The 19,665-nt window shown below is 44.1% G+C and overlaps 1 protein-coding gene across 9 annotated transcripts in view; it reads right to left on the reverse strand.

Annotated features, from left to right (window-relative positions):
- Positions 1–19,665, reverse strand: part of GIGYF2 (GRB10 interacting GYF protein 2) — a 2,932,407-nt gene that overhangs the window by 190,891 nt on the left and 2,721,851 nt on the right. For all 9 annotated transcript variants that reach the window (XM_044070588.1, XM_044070589.1, XM_044070593.1 and 6 more), the window contains one exon: positions 12,983–13,188. In XM_044070588.1, the coding sequence (XP_043926523.1) occupies positions 12,983–13,188 (206 nt within the window). The remainder of the gene's footprint in view (positions 1–12,982; positions 13,189–19,665) is intronic.

Genomic DNA, 19,665 nt, shown 5'->3' on the forward strand with positions numbered 1-19,665 from the left:
AGCACCTCTATCCTGGGTGGCTCAATGGAACAAACTCTTGAGGACTGTAGAGCCAAAACTGGCTCTGTCCCTGGAGGCCAAGTCCAATTTGTAATGGGAAACAAAAGTGTGAGGAGTGGCCCAAGTGGCGCTGCACAAATAGTGTCCAAAGGCAGTCTAGCTTGAAAAGCTGTAGAAGTAGCTAAACTCCTAGTTGAATGTGCTTTAGGTTTTGAGCACAGCTGTTTTCCCCTGATCGTATAAATTTCAGTGATGACCGAAGAAAGCCATCTGGACAAAGTCACTTTAGAAACAGGAAGGCCTTTTTTATTATCCGCATAGGAAACAAAAAGTTGATCAGATTTCCTAAATTTTTTTGTTCTGTCCAAATAATATCTAAGCTGACGGTGGACGTCAAGATAATGTAGCTTTTGTTCAGCTCTATCTGAATAGTTAGGAAAAATACAGGGAGATCAATGGATTGATTCAGATTGTTTTTTGAAGAGACCTTAGGTAAAAATGATGGATTAGTTCTCAAAGATACTCTGTCTTTGTGAAAAATCAAATAGGGGGGTCGAACCGAAAGAGCATGAAGTTCAGACACCCTCCTGGCAGATGTAATAGCCACTAGGAATAAAGTTTTCCAAGAAAGATATTTCAGGGAACAAGAAACAGCTGGCTCGAAGGGGGGAAGAATCAAGGATGTCAGCACTAAATTTAGATCCCACTGAGGAGGAGGATTCCTGATTGGAGGCTTTAGTAGGAAAATTCCTTTCAAGAAGGCCCTGCAGAGCCTATGGGACATAATATTATGATCTGCTATCCCAACATGAAAATTAGAAATAGCAGCCAACTGAACTCTGACTGTGGAAGAAGAGGAGCCTGCATGAAAAATCTCTGCTAAGAAGTCCAGAACTGCCTGAACAGGGGCAGTAAAAGGATCAATATTTTGGGCCTTAGCCCAATAAGAGAAACGTTCCATTTGCTTGTGTAAATCCTCCTGGTAGAGGATTTTAGTGAAGCTACTATGATATCTCTAACTGGGTTAGAGATCAAAGGAAGCCTGGCTAGGGAAGGAAGTGGAGCAACCATGCTGTGAGGTTGAGAGAAGGGATTGACCGGTGCAGCTGACCGGATTGGTGAATCAGTAGATCTGGCACTGGGTCCAGATGCCACGGCTGCACCAAAAGGTGATGATGGAGGAGCAGGAACCAAACTTGTCGAGGCCAGTAAGGGGCAATGCGAATCAATTTGGCTCTCAAAGCGGTAGCTTTCTGGATCACCTGAGGGATCAGAGGAAATGGGGAAGGCATAAAGAAGTCCCTGGGGCCAATCCTGGGTCAGAGCGTCTCTGGGGATGGCCTGATAGAGGAAGAGGCTGAAGAAGTCTGGACATTTGCTGTTTTGGGGAGTAGCAAAAGATCGCAACATGGACGACCCCATTCCAGAAAAATCTCTTCCGCTATGGCTTGCTTGAGAGACCACTCGTGAGGCATGAGAATAGCTCTGCTCAATCTGTCCGCTATAATGTTGGTTTTCCCAGGGATATGCGTTGCTACCAGAAACCGATGAGAGGAGATCGCCCATTGCCATAGTCTGGCGCTTCTCGACACAAGGGGTAGGACTTGGTTCCGCCCTGTTTGTTGATATACCAAACTACAGACATGTTGTCTGTGTGGACTGCAATTGTCCCTACGGGAAGAAAGTCGTTGAGGGCTTGCAACGTTAAAAGCACTGCTCTCATCTCCAGGACATTTATGTGCAGATGGTACTCGAGCGGTTGCCACGTCCCATGAACCATCCTGCCCTGATAATGACCCCCACCCGATCAGGGAGGCATCCGTGGTGACAGTGGCTATCGGGGACGGAGGTACAAAGCATCTGCCTTGGTGAACCTGAGACGATGTGATCCACCAAGCAAGATGTTCTTTGCATGTTTGTGTCACCAGAATCTGGTGACGCATTGGGAGTTGCTGGTATGACCACTGTGTGAACAGCATCCACTGAAGGAGGTGAATGTAGAATCGAGCCAGGGGAAGAAGAGTAATGGCCGCAGCCATGAGACCTAATACTTTTAGAACCATTCTGGCCTGTACTTTCTTGCTGGCCAGAATGATCCTGACATGAGTCTGAATGTCTGAAACTCTTTGTTCTGTAAAGGTAGCTGACATCCGAACAGTGTTTAAGTTTGCGCCTATGAAGGTAATAGACTGGCAGGGCGATAAGGATGACTTTTGAAGTTGACTGAGATGCCCAAATGAGAACAAAGGTCTATTGTGTAATCCCTGGCTTGTATAAGCTGATGCCTGGTGGTGGCTGATAGGAGCCAGTCGTTGAGATCTGGAAACACCTGGAATCCTTGGCGTCTCAGGTGAGCCGTGACCACTGCCATGCATTTGGTGAACACTCTGGGGCTGTAGTGAGACCAAAGGGCAGGGCTCTGAACTGGAAATGACTGGACCCCAGCCGAAGCGGAGAAATCTCCTGGAGCGTCTGTGAATTTTGATGTGATAGTACGCATCCTGAAGATCTATTGAGCACATCCAGTTGTCCTTCTGTAAGAAGGGCAGAATTGACTGAAGAGTGACCATTCGAATCTTGTCTTCCTGACAGACTTGTTGAGTCTGCTGAGATCCAATATTGGTCTCCAGTCTCCCGTCTTTTGGGGACCAAAAAGAACCTTGAGTAGATTCCGGGCTCTGAATGGTCTATTGTAACTGGCTGAATGGCTCTTTTTTGCAGTAGTTTTGCGATTTCTAACTCTGCAATGTCCCTTAGACCGGGTGGTACGTCTGGAAGGGAACTTGAGGGGAAGGGACTTTCCTCGAAAGGAATAATGTAACCCTTGGATATGATCGACTGTACCCATCTGTCTTGAGTGAGGGAATGCCAGGCTTCTGGGTACAGTGATAATCTTCCCCCGACTGCCTCCAAGGAGGGACAGCCGGGCAACACCTCAGGGATGCTGAAAGGGCTTATCAGAGAGAGGCTCCCTGTTTCCCTGGTTTTTCGGACCCCCTCTGCCTCTAGAGCGGCGTCTGTTGTTGTTACCCCCTCTGCCTCTAGGGGTAAACTGACCACGTGAATCCGGCGTGACTCCTTGGGATTTACGGAACCACATCTTACCACCCTTCTGTCCTTTGGGATAAGGCCTAGAAGGGGTGGAAAAACAGACTCCAACAGCAGAAAGAGTCTTGCCGTCCTGCTCACACCTGGTCAAGGTCTCCTTCACCTGAGGGCCAAACAAAGCTGACCCATCAAAGGGAGAATTTGTGAAGGGCCTTAAAGGGATCCATAAAATCACATAGCCGCATCCAGGCTTGGCGTCTAAGAGCCACACCTGTGCCTCGGCTCTACTCGCTCCATCCGCAGCATAAGATATTAGCCGCATGGAGGAGTTAGCAATGGAATTGAGGGTTCCTAGCTGCGAAGCAATCTTTTCCTGAGCCCCTGCAGCTGTAGGATCCTGAACTACTTCCCCCAGCTCCTTCAGGATATCTCTCTGGAGTCTGGTGAAGTGACAAAGATAATTCAGCGAATGCATAGCAAAGGTCGCTGAGGAAAACATCCGCTTGCCGTACCTATCCATGGTCCTAGAGTCCTTATTAGGAGGATGGACGGGCACAGAAGGATCTGCAAGTTCCTTTTTGGTGGCCGCAGCCACCACCATGGCATCAGCGGGGACACCCTTGGTAAGGAATTGTTTGTCACTAGGGGCAGTGATAAATTTAGAAGGCCTCCTAGGGACTGGCTCTACAGAGTCAGGAGCTGTCCACGCCTTTCGTGCAATCACCTGCATAAGGGGGTCGAAAGGCGGAGACACCCAGGAGGTGGAGGGCCGAGATCCGAACGCCTCTAGGTATACTGACTCATCCTCAGAGGGATTGTTGGTGGGCCAGTTTCCCCTCTGTTTCAGAAGTTCTAGGATGTCTGAAAAAGAGACATCCTCAGAGGGGGATCTAGGGGATCCCTCTGACTCATCAAAGTCAGTATCCGACGTGACAGACTCGGGGGAGTCTACATGCTTCCTCTTACAAGTCCTCTTCCTAGGAGGATCTCCCGAAACATCAGGAGAATCCTCGGAAGAGGGGGAAATTCCCAATGGGGAAACCTGAGGCGGAGGATCTCTGGGTCCTGTAGCAAGAGAAGTGGCAGAGATGTCAACAGGTACAATAGAGGGAGGAGCTACGGGAAGAGACTGCTGACTGATACCAGTGGCCAGTACACTCTTCATCACCTCGAATGCTCCCCTCCCAGGCAGGTCCGAGAGAACCCGCTCCGAAGAGCTAGGAACTCCAGGGACCACCGAAAGGGAAGCATCCGAGGCAGATGGAGCCGAGCTCACCAAGGCCGAGGCTCCAAGGGGAAGAGCGGGTTCGGACAAGGGTCCGATGCCACTCACCCCCTCGGAGGAGACCATGGAAGCCCGACCACCGAATCCCTCTAAGGAAGAGGAGATAAGAGTAGAGGCTGAAGGAACAGAAGGGGGTATCCGTCCTCCAGCCGTAGCAGTAACTATGCCCGAAGACTCCAACTCCAAGCTCTGGGGTAGAGTTGAAGGAGGAACTGTAACGGGGTGTGGACCAACAGTCGTCTGCTGAGACGGACTGTGAAGCATTTGGGCCAGTACCTGTGACTTGAGCAATCTGCTGACCACTCTCTCTAGGTCATGGTCAGACAACCTGGATGACCTTGAAGATCGGCTCCGATGGCTCCGTTCCGACAGAAGAGGTGAAGCCGCGCCGAAAGTATCGGCTCCAAGGAAGGAGACCTCGACCTCTTCCTGGAATGAGCCATCGGAGCCGACACTACGGATCCTGTCGGAGCCGATTTCTCGGAGCCGACAGAACGCCTCGATGTATCGGCTCCAGCCGGAGCCGATACAGCCACCAAAGTAACGGTGTCGGAGCCGATCGGTGCCGACACCGATGCCTGTGCCACATGGGTGTCGGAGCCGATCGGAGCCGACATCGAAGTGGACAATGCAGTTTCGGCACCGATGGCCATCGGTGCCGAAGGCTTAATCAAGCCAGAATCGGCTCCAGCCGGAGCCGATCTCGACTCTGTACGAGTCGGAGCCGAGGCCGCAGGCTTAGAAACAGAAGCCTGGGCCTTGGAAACTCTTGCTGGTTTCGGTGGAGCCGACTTAGCGGAGAGCCCTCCGGCAAGAAACCCCTAAGAACCAGTTTGTTATGTCTCTCCTGCAGGACTCTCTGGCTGAAGGAGTGACAAATAGCACAGGAGTCCTGCAGGTGAAGAGGGCCCAGACAATACAGGCAAGAAGTGTGACCGTCTGTCAGAGACATTTTCTGACAGCACGAGTCACACTTCTTAAAACCTGAAACCCTCTCCTTTGACATGGTGCCGACACACAAAAGACACACACACCAGTCAAAATAAAATTAAATTACACAAAAATACCAAAAAGGTATTCTATAAACACCAACACACACACCCTAACAGGGGGGGGGATGGGATAGGGATAACTAAGAACAAATTCAAAAAGACAGGGAATTTCTGTCAGGAAGGGATAGAAATTAAATTTAAACTATATAAAAATTAGTTTTTGACTAAAAAGGGGCTTGAAAATCACAAAGTGAAACAACTTACCAGGAGCTGGTAAAAAGAAGACCTCCCAAGCGCAAAGCGAGATCTGGATACTTACTGCCTTGCATCATGGGATATGGGGCTGCCTCGAGCTGGTAAAAGGAGTTCTCGAGCTAAAGCAAGTGCCGAGTCGGAGCCGAGGATCGGCTCCGAACCCATCAAGCAAGAATGAAGGCGAGATTGACAACTTAACATGAAGTTATGTACTCGCCATAATGTTCCATCTGAGTAGTCATACTTCATTTATCTTCAACCTGTGGGTTTCAGATCCGAATCGGATCAGACACGGCCGCATTTTCCAGCTACTGATCTGAGCTCCCAGTTCCTCCTCTTACCCATAATGCCCCCTGTCTCCTTCCTCCCTTCAGGTCGAGTTTGCTGCTAATTTCGTAACACACAGTTGACCCAACAAGACCCCATCCTTACTGGCATCCCGAAAAAAAAACTAAACTCCCAGACTGACGATGAGCAAATCTGGGATATTTACACTCGTAGATTGGCAGGGCCAAAGCGACAAGGTCAGGGGAAGGAGGGGGGGGGGGGAGGCAGAAGATAAATGAAGTATAACTACTCAGATGAAACATTATGGTGAGTACAAAACTTCTTTATCTAAAGTAGTTGGCTTCATTTGATCTTCAACCTGTGAGACAGAGTACTCAGCTACCAAACACCTGGGAGGCCATCATGGAAGGATATTTCAGAGCACCACAGAGCCAAAGAATGCCCTGTTCCTTGACACAATATCCAACTTGTAATGCGAAATGAAGATATGAGATAAGGGCCATTTTGCTGCAGAACAAATATCATCCAGTGATATTCTAGACCAAAGAGCAGCTGAAGCAGCGATAGACCTGGTAGAATGCGCTTTTACCTGACCTGGAGGGGAAATTCCTCTAGAAGAATATGCTCGAATAAGGCACTGAGAAATCCAACAAGCAATGTCACTTTAGAAATTGGTTTCCCTAAGAAAGGTCTTGAGTAAGAAACAAACAATTGATCCGCTTTACAAAATGCGTTAGTCCTGTGCAATAAAATCTCAATTGCATATGAACATCCAAGTGCAGTTTATATTCCCTTTTATTTTGAAAATTTGGAAAAAACACTGGTAGATTAATAGTCTGGTTAATATTTGCCTCTGATGCTACTTTAGGAAGGAAGGAAGGATTAGTGCGCAAGGAAACTCTATCTTTATGAATCATCATATAGGGATGCTTGATGGAAAGAGCTTGAAGTTCCGACACACTCTTGGCAGAAGTAATGGCCACAAAAAAGGCAGTCTTCCAAGATGCATACTGTAAATCTACCGAAGCTAGTGGTTCAAAAGGTGAGGAGACTAATGCCTGGAGCACAAGGGTAAGGCCCAGGGGGGGAGTGGGATCCTTAATTGGAGGTCTAAGTAGAAAGGTATCTTTCAAAAAGGATTTGCAAAGTTTTGAAGAAGCTAAAGAAGACATGTTTTTCCAAACATGAAAATTAGAAATGGCAGCCAATTGAACTTTCACTGTGGAGAAACATGCCCCTTGATGAAAAATTCCCACCAAAAAGTCTAGTACTGCAGACACAGGAGCTGTGAAAGGATTCAAGGCAATGCTGTGAGGCCCATATAGAGAAACGTTTCCATTTGTTACAATGCACCTTTCTGGTGGAAGACTTGTGAGCCACCACCAAAATATCCTTAACCGGAGAAGATAAATCAGGAGTCCTAACAATCATGGGAACTGGAGCAGTCAAGCAGTGAGCTTCAGACTTACCAGGTCTGGATGAGGAATCTCTGAGGGATGAGAGATAAGATCCGGAACTGGATCCAACGTCTATGGTGGAACTAGTAGATGAGACCACAGGGAGAGAAACCAGACTTGGCGAGGCCAGATTGAGGTGATGAGGATCACAGTGCTCTCCAGCCTGCAAGCTTTCTGAAGAAACTTCAACATGAGGGGTAATGGAGGATAAGCATAAAGAAGTCAGGGAGGCCAAGCATGAATTAGTGAGTCTCTGAGAACTTCCCCCTGAGGGGGGTTCAGAGTGAAAAACTCACTGCATTTCACATTGAGAGGAGATGTGAAGAGATTGCAGCAAGAATGACCCCACTTCTGAAAGATCTGTTCCACTAATGAAGGATACAGAGACCACATGTAAGGCATCAGGATAGAGTTGCTGAGCCTGTCCACTAGAATGTTGGACTGTCCAGGAATGTGCATTGCCACCAGAAAATGGCAGGTAGGGATCGCCCATTCCCACACACTCATGGCTTCGCAACAGAGGGGATAAGATCTGGTTCCTCCCCTTGTTTGTTGATATGCCAGACCACTGACATATTGTCCGTCTGAACTGTGATCGTTCCTAGAGGAAGATGAGCATGAAGGGCCTGCAACGCAAGAAGAACCTCCTTCATCTTTAGGATGTTGATATGCAAATTGGTCTTGGATGGGGACCATGTGCCTTGGATTGTCCTTCCCAAGCAATGCCCCCCTTATCTGGGAGGCATCTGTGGTCACCGTGGCTTTGGGAAAGACAGGAAGAAAAGGACCTCCCTTCAGCAGGTCCGGGGACTGAACCCACTACCGAAGAGAGTCCCTGCACACTCGGGAAATTCGAATGGGATGAGACAAAGGAAGATCTAACAGGGACCACTGAACCGCGAGAGTCCACTGTAGAATTTGCATATGGAGGCATGCTAAAGGTAACAGGTTGATCGTGGTCGCCATTGACCCCAGTGCTCTTAGAAATGCTTCTGCCATTGGAACTTGGGCCTGAAGGACATACAGGACGTGCATCTTCAAACTGCGTATAAAGTCCGGGGTGAGGAAAACTTTCATTTGAACAGTGTTCAACCAAGCCTCAATGAAATCTCGAACCTGAACTGGGGCCAATGAAGATCTGTTTCAGTTTATGGTAATGCTCAGTTTGTTTGCTAGGTGAAAAAAGCAGTCCCTGGCCTGACAAAGTAGATGATTGAAAGGGACAGCAAAGAGCCAATTTTCCAGATAAGGGAAGACCTGAATACCCTTAAGCCTCAGGTGAGCTGCTACTACCACCATCACCTTGATAAACACCCTGGGGGCTGAGGTGAGAACAAAGGGAAGGGCTTTGAACTGATAATGATTGGCTCCTAGCCAGACGCAAAGGAATCTCCGAGAGTGAATGTCCATCTTGATGTGGTAGTATGCATCCTGGAGGTCTATCGAGCACATCCAATCGTTCGGCTGCAGAGAGGGCAGGATGGATAGAAGAATGACCATCTGAATTGCGTTTTGGTTACCGACAGGTTCAAGGTGAACAGATCCAGGATAGGTCTGACATCCCCCGTTTTCTTCGGCACTAAATAGAACCTGGAGTAAATGCCTAATCTGGATTGGTCAGGGGGGACATGCTGGATAACCCGTTTGATTAGCAGATTTTTTATTTCTAGTGTTGCTTCCTCCCTTTGTGCGGATGGGATTTCTGGGAGTGTTTCTTCGGTCATGGTGGTTCTTTGAATGGAATGAAATATCCTCTGGATATAATTCGCAACACCCAGCGATCTCTTGTAGTGGACTCCCATGCCGTTGGGTGTAGCCATAGGCGACCCCCTACTGCCTCCAGAGACGAGCAGTCAGGGGAACCCTTCAGGGCAGCTGCCCTGGTTTCTCTGAGAAGGGTTCTTGGGACCCAAAGTTTCTAGGACGGCATCTGTCATAACCCCCTCTGCCTCTGGGGGAAGGGGAGTCCTGAGTGCCCCGGGAAAACACCTGAGACTTCCGGAACCAGATCTTCTTTGTCCCTCGGTGATTCCTGGAAAAGGATCATTGAGGGGAGGAGAAGCAGAATCCGATGGCAGACAGTGTCTTCTCACTCTGGACCAGTATCTCTAACAGATTTCCCAAAAAAGGGGCATTTGTAAATGATGCCTTAAAAGGTTCCGAGAATTGACAAAGCTAGACCTAGACATGGCACCTGATGGCAACACCCGTCCCAGCAACCCTTGCGGCTCACTCAGTAGCGTGTGAGAGCAGGCACATGGACGTATTTGAAACTGCTTTAACAGTGGCCATTCGCGCGGAGAACTTCTTTTTGTCCTCTGCCAACATGGACTCCGAGGTCGACTCAGTGACTTCTTTGACCAAGTCTCGCTGTAATCGAATTGTGTGTGCCATGTAGTTCAGCGCCCTTACCGAGAACGTTGCTGAAGCATACACTCGCTTCCCAAAATGGTCCAATGCCCTTGATTCATGATCAGGAGGGTGAGCCATGGAGCTCTCCTGTGCGAGCTCCTTCTTGGTGGCTGCTGCCACAACAACAGCATTCACTGGGGACCCCTTATTCCAGCACGTCCTTGTCTGATGGGGGACTTAAGACCTTGTCCGGGTGCTTGGGGATAGTCTCCACGGTGTCTGGTTCCTTCCATGCCCTAGATGTTATAAGATCCACTAAAGGATCTGCAGGAGGGGACACCCAAAAAGTAGATGGGCCCATGCCGAATACTTCCAGGAACACTGACTTGTCCAAGGGTGGTTTTGGGGCAGACCAACCCCCCCCCCACTCTGCCGGAGGAGTTCCATGATGTCGCCAAAGAAGACATCCTCGGGGAGGGTGACCATGGGGAACGTTCCCCTCCAACATGTCAGTGTCTTTGGTGAGGGACTCTGGCAGAGAGTCCAAGTGCCTCCTCTTTCATGTCCATTTGTGAGGTACCTCCTCAGTGAGACTCTCTGGAGAGGATTCGCAAACTTTCTGTTGTTCCCATGGTGGAGCCTCCTGAGGTAGGATGGACACAGGCTGTCTCAGACAGCAAGATTGTCTGGACCGCACCCAAAGCCGAGGGGGTTTGGACGGAGTCTGAGGATGAGATAGTCAAGGGTCTCAAAACTGAGAGAACCCTCTCCACCATGTCAAAAGCCGAAGGGGAACAGACCTCCTGGGAGATACTGGTGGGGGCCTTCCCCCTCTGACCCAACAGGGGAGTCAGAGTCGAGGCTCTATGAGCAGAGATACCAAGAGGGATACTGCGCTTGGAAATGCTCAGAGCAGACAGCAACCCCTCGGATATGACCCCAAGACTACGGCTCTGAGAGCTCGGATCCAAACCAGTCGAATCTGACATGCTCAAGGCAACGGCCGGCATCAAGGTACATGGGACTGTTGGTGCCGACCCATCAACTCCAAGGGTACTCGAATCCAGGGACTCCAAAACCAAAGGTCAGATCGGAGAAGGAGTTATAGGTGTAAAGAAAGGTTGCGAGCTACCCCCTCCAGAGGGAGAGGGTGCTGGCAACACCCCCATGTGGATCTGGGTGCGGATAAACCTCCGCATCATCTTGTCCATCTCTACTTCACTCAAACTCTGGGTAGATCATGAAGAATAAGCCACCAAAACACATCTAGAAAGCCGGTGGGGAGAGGACCTGGCTGGGGACCGGAGAGGAGCTTCCTCTGGCTCAGGGGAAAACCTGGGAGATCTTAGCCAAGGAGACCCAGGCCTTACTTTCAGTGGTGGACCAGCCTGAACCGAGCGGTCGGGGGACCACTTAACAGCTTGTCCTTCTTGGCCTTTTCTCCCTCCCTGGACCTCTTGGCAGGAGTTTGAGTCCCAGAGGCCGGGGAGGAGGAGGAGGATGCAGCTGCTGCTGTTCCCACGGGAAGCAAAGGAGGAACTACTGTCCCTGAGGAGGGGAGTAAGCCCCTTTAGAATTAGTTTGTCCCTCCTGTCCTTCGGTGCTCTGGGGTGGAATCCAGCACAAATAGGACAGGACACACCACACACAAAATGTGGCCATCTGCTGGGGAAAGCTTATGGCCACACTCTGTGCATTTACAGAAACCTGATTTAGGGGCTTCAGACATCCCTAAAATAGAAAAGCCCAACTCACGCGCACACACAATAGGATAGACTGAAGGGAAAGCTGAAAAGTAAACTTTTTTTTTGTACCGACAACCTCGCGAAAAGGTAAAGGAAGAAATTAAGAGAAGGAAATATCAAAAAATATCAGACTTTTACTCACAAAAAAACTCCCAACTATGCTAAGAGCTCGGATCACACTTGTTGCTTCTGAAAGGAGGAAGGAGACATGGGGCATTGTGGGTAAAGGAAAGGAGCTGGGAGCTTGTATCAGTAGCTGGAAAATGCGTCCGTGTTGGATCTGATTTGGATCTGAAACCCACAGGTTGAAGATCAAATGAAGTCAACTACTTCAGATCACCTGTCAACCCTAAGGGCTAAAAAGCTGACCCAGTCAACACAGGCAATGACACTAACAAAACAATCCTAGCTATATACTCAAAGAAATTCCTGACTTTCATAGCATCAATGTAGAAACTTGTTGACAGAGGCAGCAAAACTGATGTAGAACACCAGCCCCAAAAAATGTGGACCTGACATCAAAACCACAGCTGACACCAGCATACTTGCCAACGTACACATCAGCACTGGAAGGTCTGTGCTCGGCTTCAGTGTGTGACAGTGAGGAGACTAGGATTTCCACCTGAGAAACAAGGTAAAGCAATACTTCTGTCCAATGTAGTACCAGACAGGGAAGAAGCAAAAGAAATTTTGCGCTGGACAATAATAATGCCTCAATCGTCTTTCTCATCAATGGCAAGAACAGGGTGACTTCAAAGTGTCTTGAATATGATGATTTGGAAGAGATGAAAGCATTCTGCAAACCTTAGAATATGAAAAAAATACAAACAGTTCTGCAAGATAAACAGACGTGCCTTTGTAAGGTCTTAAAGTGGAAACAACTTAAAGACCTGAGCTGCCCCCCCAAAAAAAATGGTACAAGTACACTCTATTAAAAGTTGGTTAAAAGGTTAATGTAGATTAGCAGATTACTTGTAAGAAAATGCTAAAACCATAAATCATTACATCACCTAGATGCACAAAACTTAATTAAATTCTCCACAAGAAAAACAGCACATTTTGACAAAATGTACCGACTAAAGTGTGGGTCAGAGTGGCAAGATAACTATAAGTGAATATAAATCAAAGCTGAAACTAATGCTTTAGCAGAAATGGGCTGTCGATGGATGGATGGAATAAGACCTAAAAGTAACGCCCCTTGTAAAAAGGAAAATTAGTGTAAAATTTTACCATAACCATAGATGTCCTTCTTTTCAATGGTGCAGTATCCTCAACATGTGAGAATACTACAAAATGAGAATAGAAGGACATACACTGTTACCATGCATATGTCAGCTAATGACGAAAAAGCAACTGTTGATGTGGTAAAAGGTGATATTTGCTACAACAGCCAGATGATGCATTAACAACACTGTTAAGCAGAAGAAACTGGGAGGTAGACACTTCATACACAGACAAAACAATTTAACTACTTGTCAAAAAGGGCCAAAACAGATGTATAAAATAATGGAGCTAGTGAGTATGCATAAACACATCAGCATCACGAAGTACACTTCTTACCTGAGATTCACAGTGCTCTTATTAATTTTGGCAGATGAAGTGGGTGGTATCACCTCTTTAATGGCATCATCCCAGAAACCTAAATTTGCATTCTTTGTGTCAGCAGCTCCCCATATACTGCTCATATCAGATGACCAGTGGTTTGTAGGGCTTGTGTTCACAGATTGCCAAACAGGGTGCCCAGAGTTGTTAAGTAGGTTAGAATGCTGAAATGCAAAAGGGTGCACTTTAAACTATGACTTTCAGAAACTGTCTCATTCAGATCAAAGTTTACCTTGTCTTGCCAAAAGACACAAACTCTTCTTACCTTGTCAGATGATCTCTAATGGGACAGCTTGCCAGTTGAATCTTGGGGAATATCCCCCCCCAAATCCCTCTACTACTACTTTTTATGACATTTTCAAATTCACAGGCATGTACTACATGATCACAAGATACACATTAAGAGGGTGCCTAGCCCCTACACTCACTCATTTGAAGCTTACCAGATTATTGCCAGCCACTGAAATAGCACATTCTTGCAAATAAAGCAATTAAATGAAGGAAATATACACTGTACAAACAATATCTGTATGACTTAAAAGTAACTCCCAGCAGCAGTTGGTGCACGGAGGGGGGAAATCCAGTTACACAGAATGGCTGAAGGGTACTCAAGACCCATAAAGGATAATCCCACTCACAAATCAACTGATAAGGTAGGATCTGTTACATATGATATGGGGCACCCTCCTTGGTGTGTCTACAAACAGAATGAATCTCAACTAACATTAAATCCCAAACCCACCAAAGGAGGCTGCTACCTGCAGTCATAGTCTGAGCAATAATACTTGCTGAATGTGTGAAACAATGACAAAGTGCCACAGCATAAGCATCTGCAATGAAGATATTTCTGAAGAAATGACAAAATCAGCCATACCCCCTGTAAAGTAGCCTTTCCTGATAGCAAAATATAACACAGATACCAATCAAAGTGGCAAGGGTGTGCTTAGCAACTGTCAGCACCTCTTTTTCCTTGAAAATAGGAGACTAACAGATGTTTGGTAATTCTGAATCTGTGCACTAGCTTCAAACAGAACCTGAGCCACAGTGCATGCCCAGGATGAGAAGGGCACTTTCTGAAGTTCCTACTACCAGAAAAAAACAACATGGATATGAACAGACTGGTTTAAGGACAATTCTGATACCATTTTCTGAAGGAATATATACCATGTCCTAAGGGACACCTGGTTTTCTATAGGATCATTCATGATTCCTTTACAGATATGGAACCAAAGTTAAAAGATCTTGCAAGCACGGAATAAGGCAAGCACAGTGTCTTCTAATTCAGACAATTACAAAGACAGAGACTGAACTACGTAGATGAGACACTTAATGGTGGACAAGGAGAGGAAGAGCCTTCAAAATTTTAGACTGTGAAGTAAAACAGTAGTATGGGGCTTCAACTGATAAAGGAGGTACATTACTAGGAGCTAAAGAGGGTATCTTGGAGGTATTGACAGAGAAAGACAGAAAATGGAGGAGGGAAGAGGCAGGTGCAAGAGCAGTGCTGCTCTGATGGACAATAAGACATTTGATGGATGAGGAAATAGAGATGGTAGAAAATATGATGGTACAGTCATCCTGCAGTGTAAACCTTGGCTCTAGACGACTGCCACTGTTGAAGTGACCCCCTGACCCCATGTGGAAAAATGGGTTGTAGATGGATGAATGCCATATGAATGCTGGAAAGGCTACCAGTCAAGATGGTAGGGGCTATAAATGCGAACAGCAGTCATGGGAGCAAACAGCAACCAAGCTGGGGGTGTATAAGACCGTTCAAGAATAAACAGAGGGAGAAGAAATGTAAGGGGGTTGGACACGCAGACTTTGATGGAATAAGGCAAAATGTTGGAAAGGAAGACTAAATCTAAGAGGGAAAGCAAATATTTTGGTAGTAGAGAGTAACTACACACAGGAAAAGATGGTAGAGATGGAATAAATGAAGACTTACATGGATAATTTATGATAGATAAAATAAAAAAATAAATGCAGAGCAAGCAGGTAAAAAGCTGGTCCTTAAAACAAAAAGTCCACACATGAAAGATGGGACAAACAATAAGGAGTACTGTAAGCTAACAGCTGTACTATAAACAGTTGCATGTTTGTTTTTCTTTGGGCTTTTCCCGGTTTCACACTCAAGCGTCATAGTACTTTTATACTCCGCCAGAATTTCATGATACATGTATTTGAAAAACTTTGTGAGACACATATTAGAAGAATTTTATGTGACAAGACATTTATTAACTTTAATTTGACATCTGCAGAAAAATTTTGTCTAAAAGAGCTCACAAGCACCGACAAATTCAGGATCATGAAACCAGACAAAGGTGGTGGGGTAGTTATTATGTTAAGTGAAGACTATGACAATAGGATGCTTGAGCTTTTGGATGATGATGAGACCTATGAAAAGGTGAGTAGGCATGAGGTTAACAAAGCCTACACTAAAATAGATTGGTTGACATATGAATATCTTATGGATGGAAGAATTGATTCACAAACTTATCAGTACATCTCTGTGGAATTCCCAACTATACCTTCTATTTTTGGGATTCCCAAAATTCATAAACACATTGACAACCCCCCTTTTAGACCAATAGTTTCTGCTAGAGGCTCGAAGACTGAAGCTTTAGCAGCATACATTGATTTTAAGTGCAAAAATATTTTAGGGAGGTTACCACACATTCTAAGAGACTCCTGGCACTGTCTAGACTCTATTAGACAATTTGCTAACAGTTTTGATGCTAATTTTGATTTTCTTATGGTTACTGTATATGTAATCAATCTTTTCACTGTAATTCCGCATCAAGACGGCCTTGAAATGTTTGAAGCATGTCTCAACACACATAGGCAACACAATAGATCTGAGAATCGGTTATTATCTGAGATGTTAGAACTTGTGTTGGAAAACAACTTTATATACTTTAACGGTGGTTATTTTAGACAAAGAAATGGTGTAGCTATGGGCGCAAGATGTGCCCCCATTTACGCCAACCTAGTCCTAGCTGCTTGGAGTTAGAACATGTTTTTACTAGTAACTACTGGAGTAAGGTTTTACTATACCTACGTTACCTGGATGACATTTTGATTTTTTGGAGAGGTACTGAAGCCGAGTTCAACGATTTTATTATTTACATTGGACAAACAACAGTTTTTTTTAAATTCACTAGTCACATGTCAAACAACACAATTGAATTTTTGGACATTACAATATCCACACAAGACAATAAATTTGAATCTAACATTTATAGGAAGAAGACTTACTCCAATTCATTTTTACATTTTGACAGTTGTCACCTTGTCCATCAGAAGAGAAACTTAGTTAAAGGACAGATGGTGAGGCTGTCTAGAATTGTGAGTAATGATGAAGTCTTCAAAAAGGAGCTTGTTAAATTACAAAACATGTTTTTAGCTAGAGCTTACCCCGCAGAGTTTGTTTTTGATATTAGTCAAGGTATTTTAAGGAACAGACAGACATTGTACAAACCTATTATATACCACGGATTTATACCAAAGGATTTATCAAATTCTAAGGTAGGACATGACACTTTTGTTATTCCCTTTAATGAAAAATCTCAACAAATTGTTAAAGTGTTACATGATTCGTGGAGTATTATCACAGAATCTAACACGGAACTTGGGAATATTCTAGGAAACAAACCTAAGATTACTTTTAGTAGGGGTAGAAATTTAAAAAACTTGTTTGAAAAAAGTGTAAATAATGACATGTTTAGGAAATCTAAAATGAATAAATGTGGTGCATGTCACATATGTAGATTTATTAACAATGGACCATACCTTTCAATTTCGAACTATGAAATGACCATTAGATGTCCTGGAGTTTGTGACTAACTCGGTTATGGTAGTATACGCAGCTTCCTGTACAGGATGTGAAGCATATTACATAGGAAAAACGAACAGAAAATTAAAAACAAGAATCATTGAACATTTAAGTGACATTAGGAATCATAGACAGACTAGTGCTTTATATAATCATAGTGTTAGTTGTGTTAATTTTAAAAAATTCTTGTTTTTTGTGATTGACAGAATACCTTACAAGAATGCACAAAAAGGTGGTGACATTAAAACTTTATTAGAAGCGAAAGAATGTCTCTGGCAACTTAGATTAAATGCCAGTAAGTTGCCTGGCATCAATGATCAAATATCTATAGCCAGCATACTTAAGCTGAAGTCACAGTTAATTTAGTATTTTATGTGTGGAATAAATTTCAACTATACACAACACTTACACAAAGGTTGTCGTTGTACAAACAGTTTAACAGTTGTTACGTTTTAATCACATTCAGCAAGTACAACTACACTATTTTATATATTTTTATATTTATATTTTTATAATTCGCATTGTCAATACAATTATAGCATATTTTATTGTATTTTTGTATTAACATTTATGTGGTAATTTTTATTATATACAATTTACAATCATCAATTTTATTAATAAATATTTTTAACAATTTAACAATTTTATGAACAAACATATTTAAATACTTAAATATTTATTTAATAATTATTAATATTTATTTATTATATTTATTAAGTTTAGGTACATATCATAACAAGGTTACACAATTTCATAGTTCTTATAACAAGTAGTACTATTGTTTATTAGGTTGAAATATACACAATTCCTTGGTTGGAACAGTAGGGTTTAACTACTATGAGTAATTTAACTGCCATTCTGATTTTGATTATTACTTTCTATTCTTTATTATATTATATTTTATTATTCATGATCTTTTTGTGAAAGGCTGTACAGTGTATCTTGGATATTTTTAATATTTTCAACATTTTTAACATTTTTATCTTTTACTACCTGTGATGTTATTGTCATTATTCACATTCGTTGTATGAATGAACATTGACATTATGTTAACTGCAGTACTACCTTAAGTTTTGGTTAGGGTTCCACTGCCTTAAATTCTCTCTCTGAACCATTGTAACTAAGGAGATAAATGTTTTAATTAGGAAATTGTATAATTAACTATTATTAGTTCTGTATATAAGGGATGATATTTGTTGTACTATTTGTTGTACTCTGATGATGCCCTAGGATGATAGGGTGAAAGCGCTTAGTGCCTACGAAAAGTATTTTATCTTGTTTTGGTCCAGTATTCGAATAAAGTATGTTTTATTGAAGTTCCAGGATTCAAGGTTTACTGAATTTGTTGGTTACTGGTGATTTTTCGTGGTTGGAATTCTTACACTCCCCCCAGTCCCATCTCTTTACCTCATTCTACCTAATAGACTCCTTCTGCAGTTGTTTTTAGTCATTTTTAATTTAATTGCATTTTTTAAACTGTTTGGTCTAACATTGCTACATACTCAAGTGTGCTAGCTTGCACTGCATTTTAATTGTTTTTACTGCTATTTTAGCTACCTTTCTGTATATATATATATATATATATATATATATATATATATATATATATATATATATATATATGTGTATATGTGTGTATATATATAAAAATAAAAAATAATATACCTTTCATGTAACTAGTGTAGTCCAGATTCAGATTTGCTGTATCCAGGACTGCATGTAAGCTTCTGAGCCCCCCCCCCCCAAGCTTTCTGTGTTGAAGGGAAGCCTTCTAGCTTATCAGTGGGAGTGGTAAGCACTAGGTAACCTATCTACCACATAAGGAGTGGTTCTGGCCCAGAAATTGTAGTTAATGGCCGTTGGGGCAGTTTTTCCATCTCTCTCAACTTTCTGATTTAAAAGCCCACATTTGCACTTGTTTCCCCCCTTTCATGTAACTAGTTCAGTCCAGATATAGATTCTTAGTTTTAGCACTTGAATTTGCTTATCTGTGATCAGCATTTGTTCAGAAATTGTAAGCACTAAATAACCTACTAATTACTACAGCACTCAGCCTTCCTCATTACCTAGAGGAAAACAGTTTTGGTACTTGCTTTCCTCACTTGCTTAGAGAAAAACAGCTCTTGTACTCATTTTCCTCACTTATCTAGAGGAAAATAGTTTTTTATTCAGGCATGTCCAAGGGTCAGCTCCCAGTGTTCTCTCCTGTCTATCTGACGAATCTGGGCATCTTGGGGCACTGTAGAAATTGCCTCATGTACACAGACAACCCTCTCCTCCTACCACCCAACACTACAACCTGTGAGAGATGCACTTATCTAGCCAAAGTGGAGCTAAAGCTCTTTCCAATCAAGACTGAACTTCACAGTCAAGAGAAGGTAAACACTTGCACAACACGACACTCATCACATAGTCTCACTAAATCTACACCACCAAAATCCACACAAAGAATCACAAAAACATTCACGGAGGCTCTCAATAATAATCTGCTCAAGTAACAGAGACCTCCAAAGCAAAAATGCACTTAACCTCCACCCCCCAACACAACCCACATGACACATAGCCCGCAGACTCAGTGTGCCACTCAACCACAGCCAATAAGGCAAAACAACGTACCCAACATACTAGTCATAGGTGACTCTATAGTCAGGCACACTGATGTCCCACTCACCAGGCTAAACAAGGAGAAGGTTACTGTCAGCTGCCTGTCGGGTGCCAGGATCCGCCACATAACCCATGCACTCAGGTCACTCCACAACAAGTACAAATATGATTCTGTCATTGTCCATGTTGGTGTGAACGACCC

Source organism: Protopterus annectens, chromosome 4.part1 (assembly GCF_019279795.1).
Source record: "Protopterus annectens isolate FY-2018-M chromosome 4.part1, PAN1.0, whole genome shotgun sequence".
NCBI lineage: Eukaryota > Metazoa > Chordata > Ceratodontiformes > Protopteridae > Protopterus > Protopterus annectens.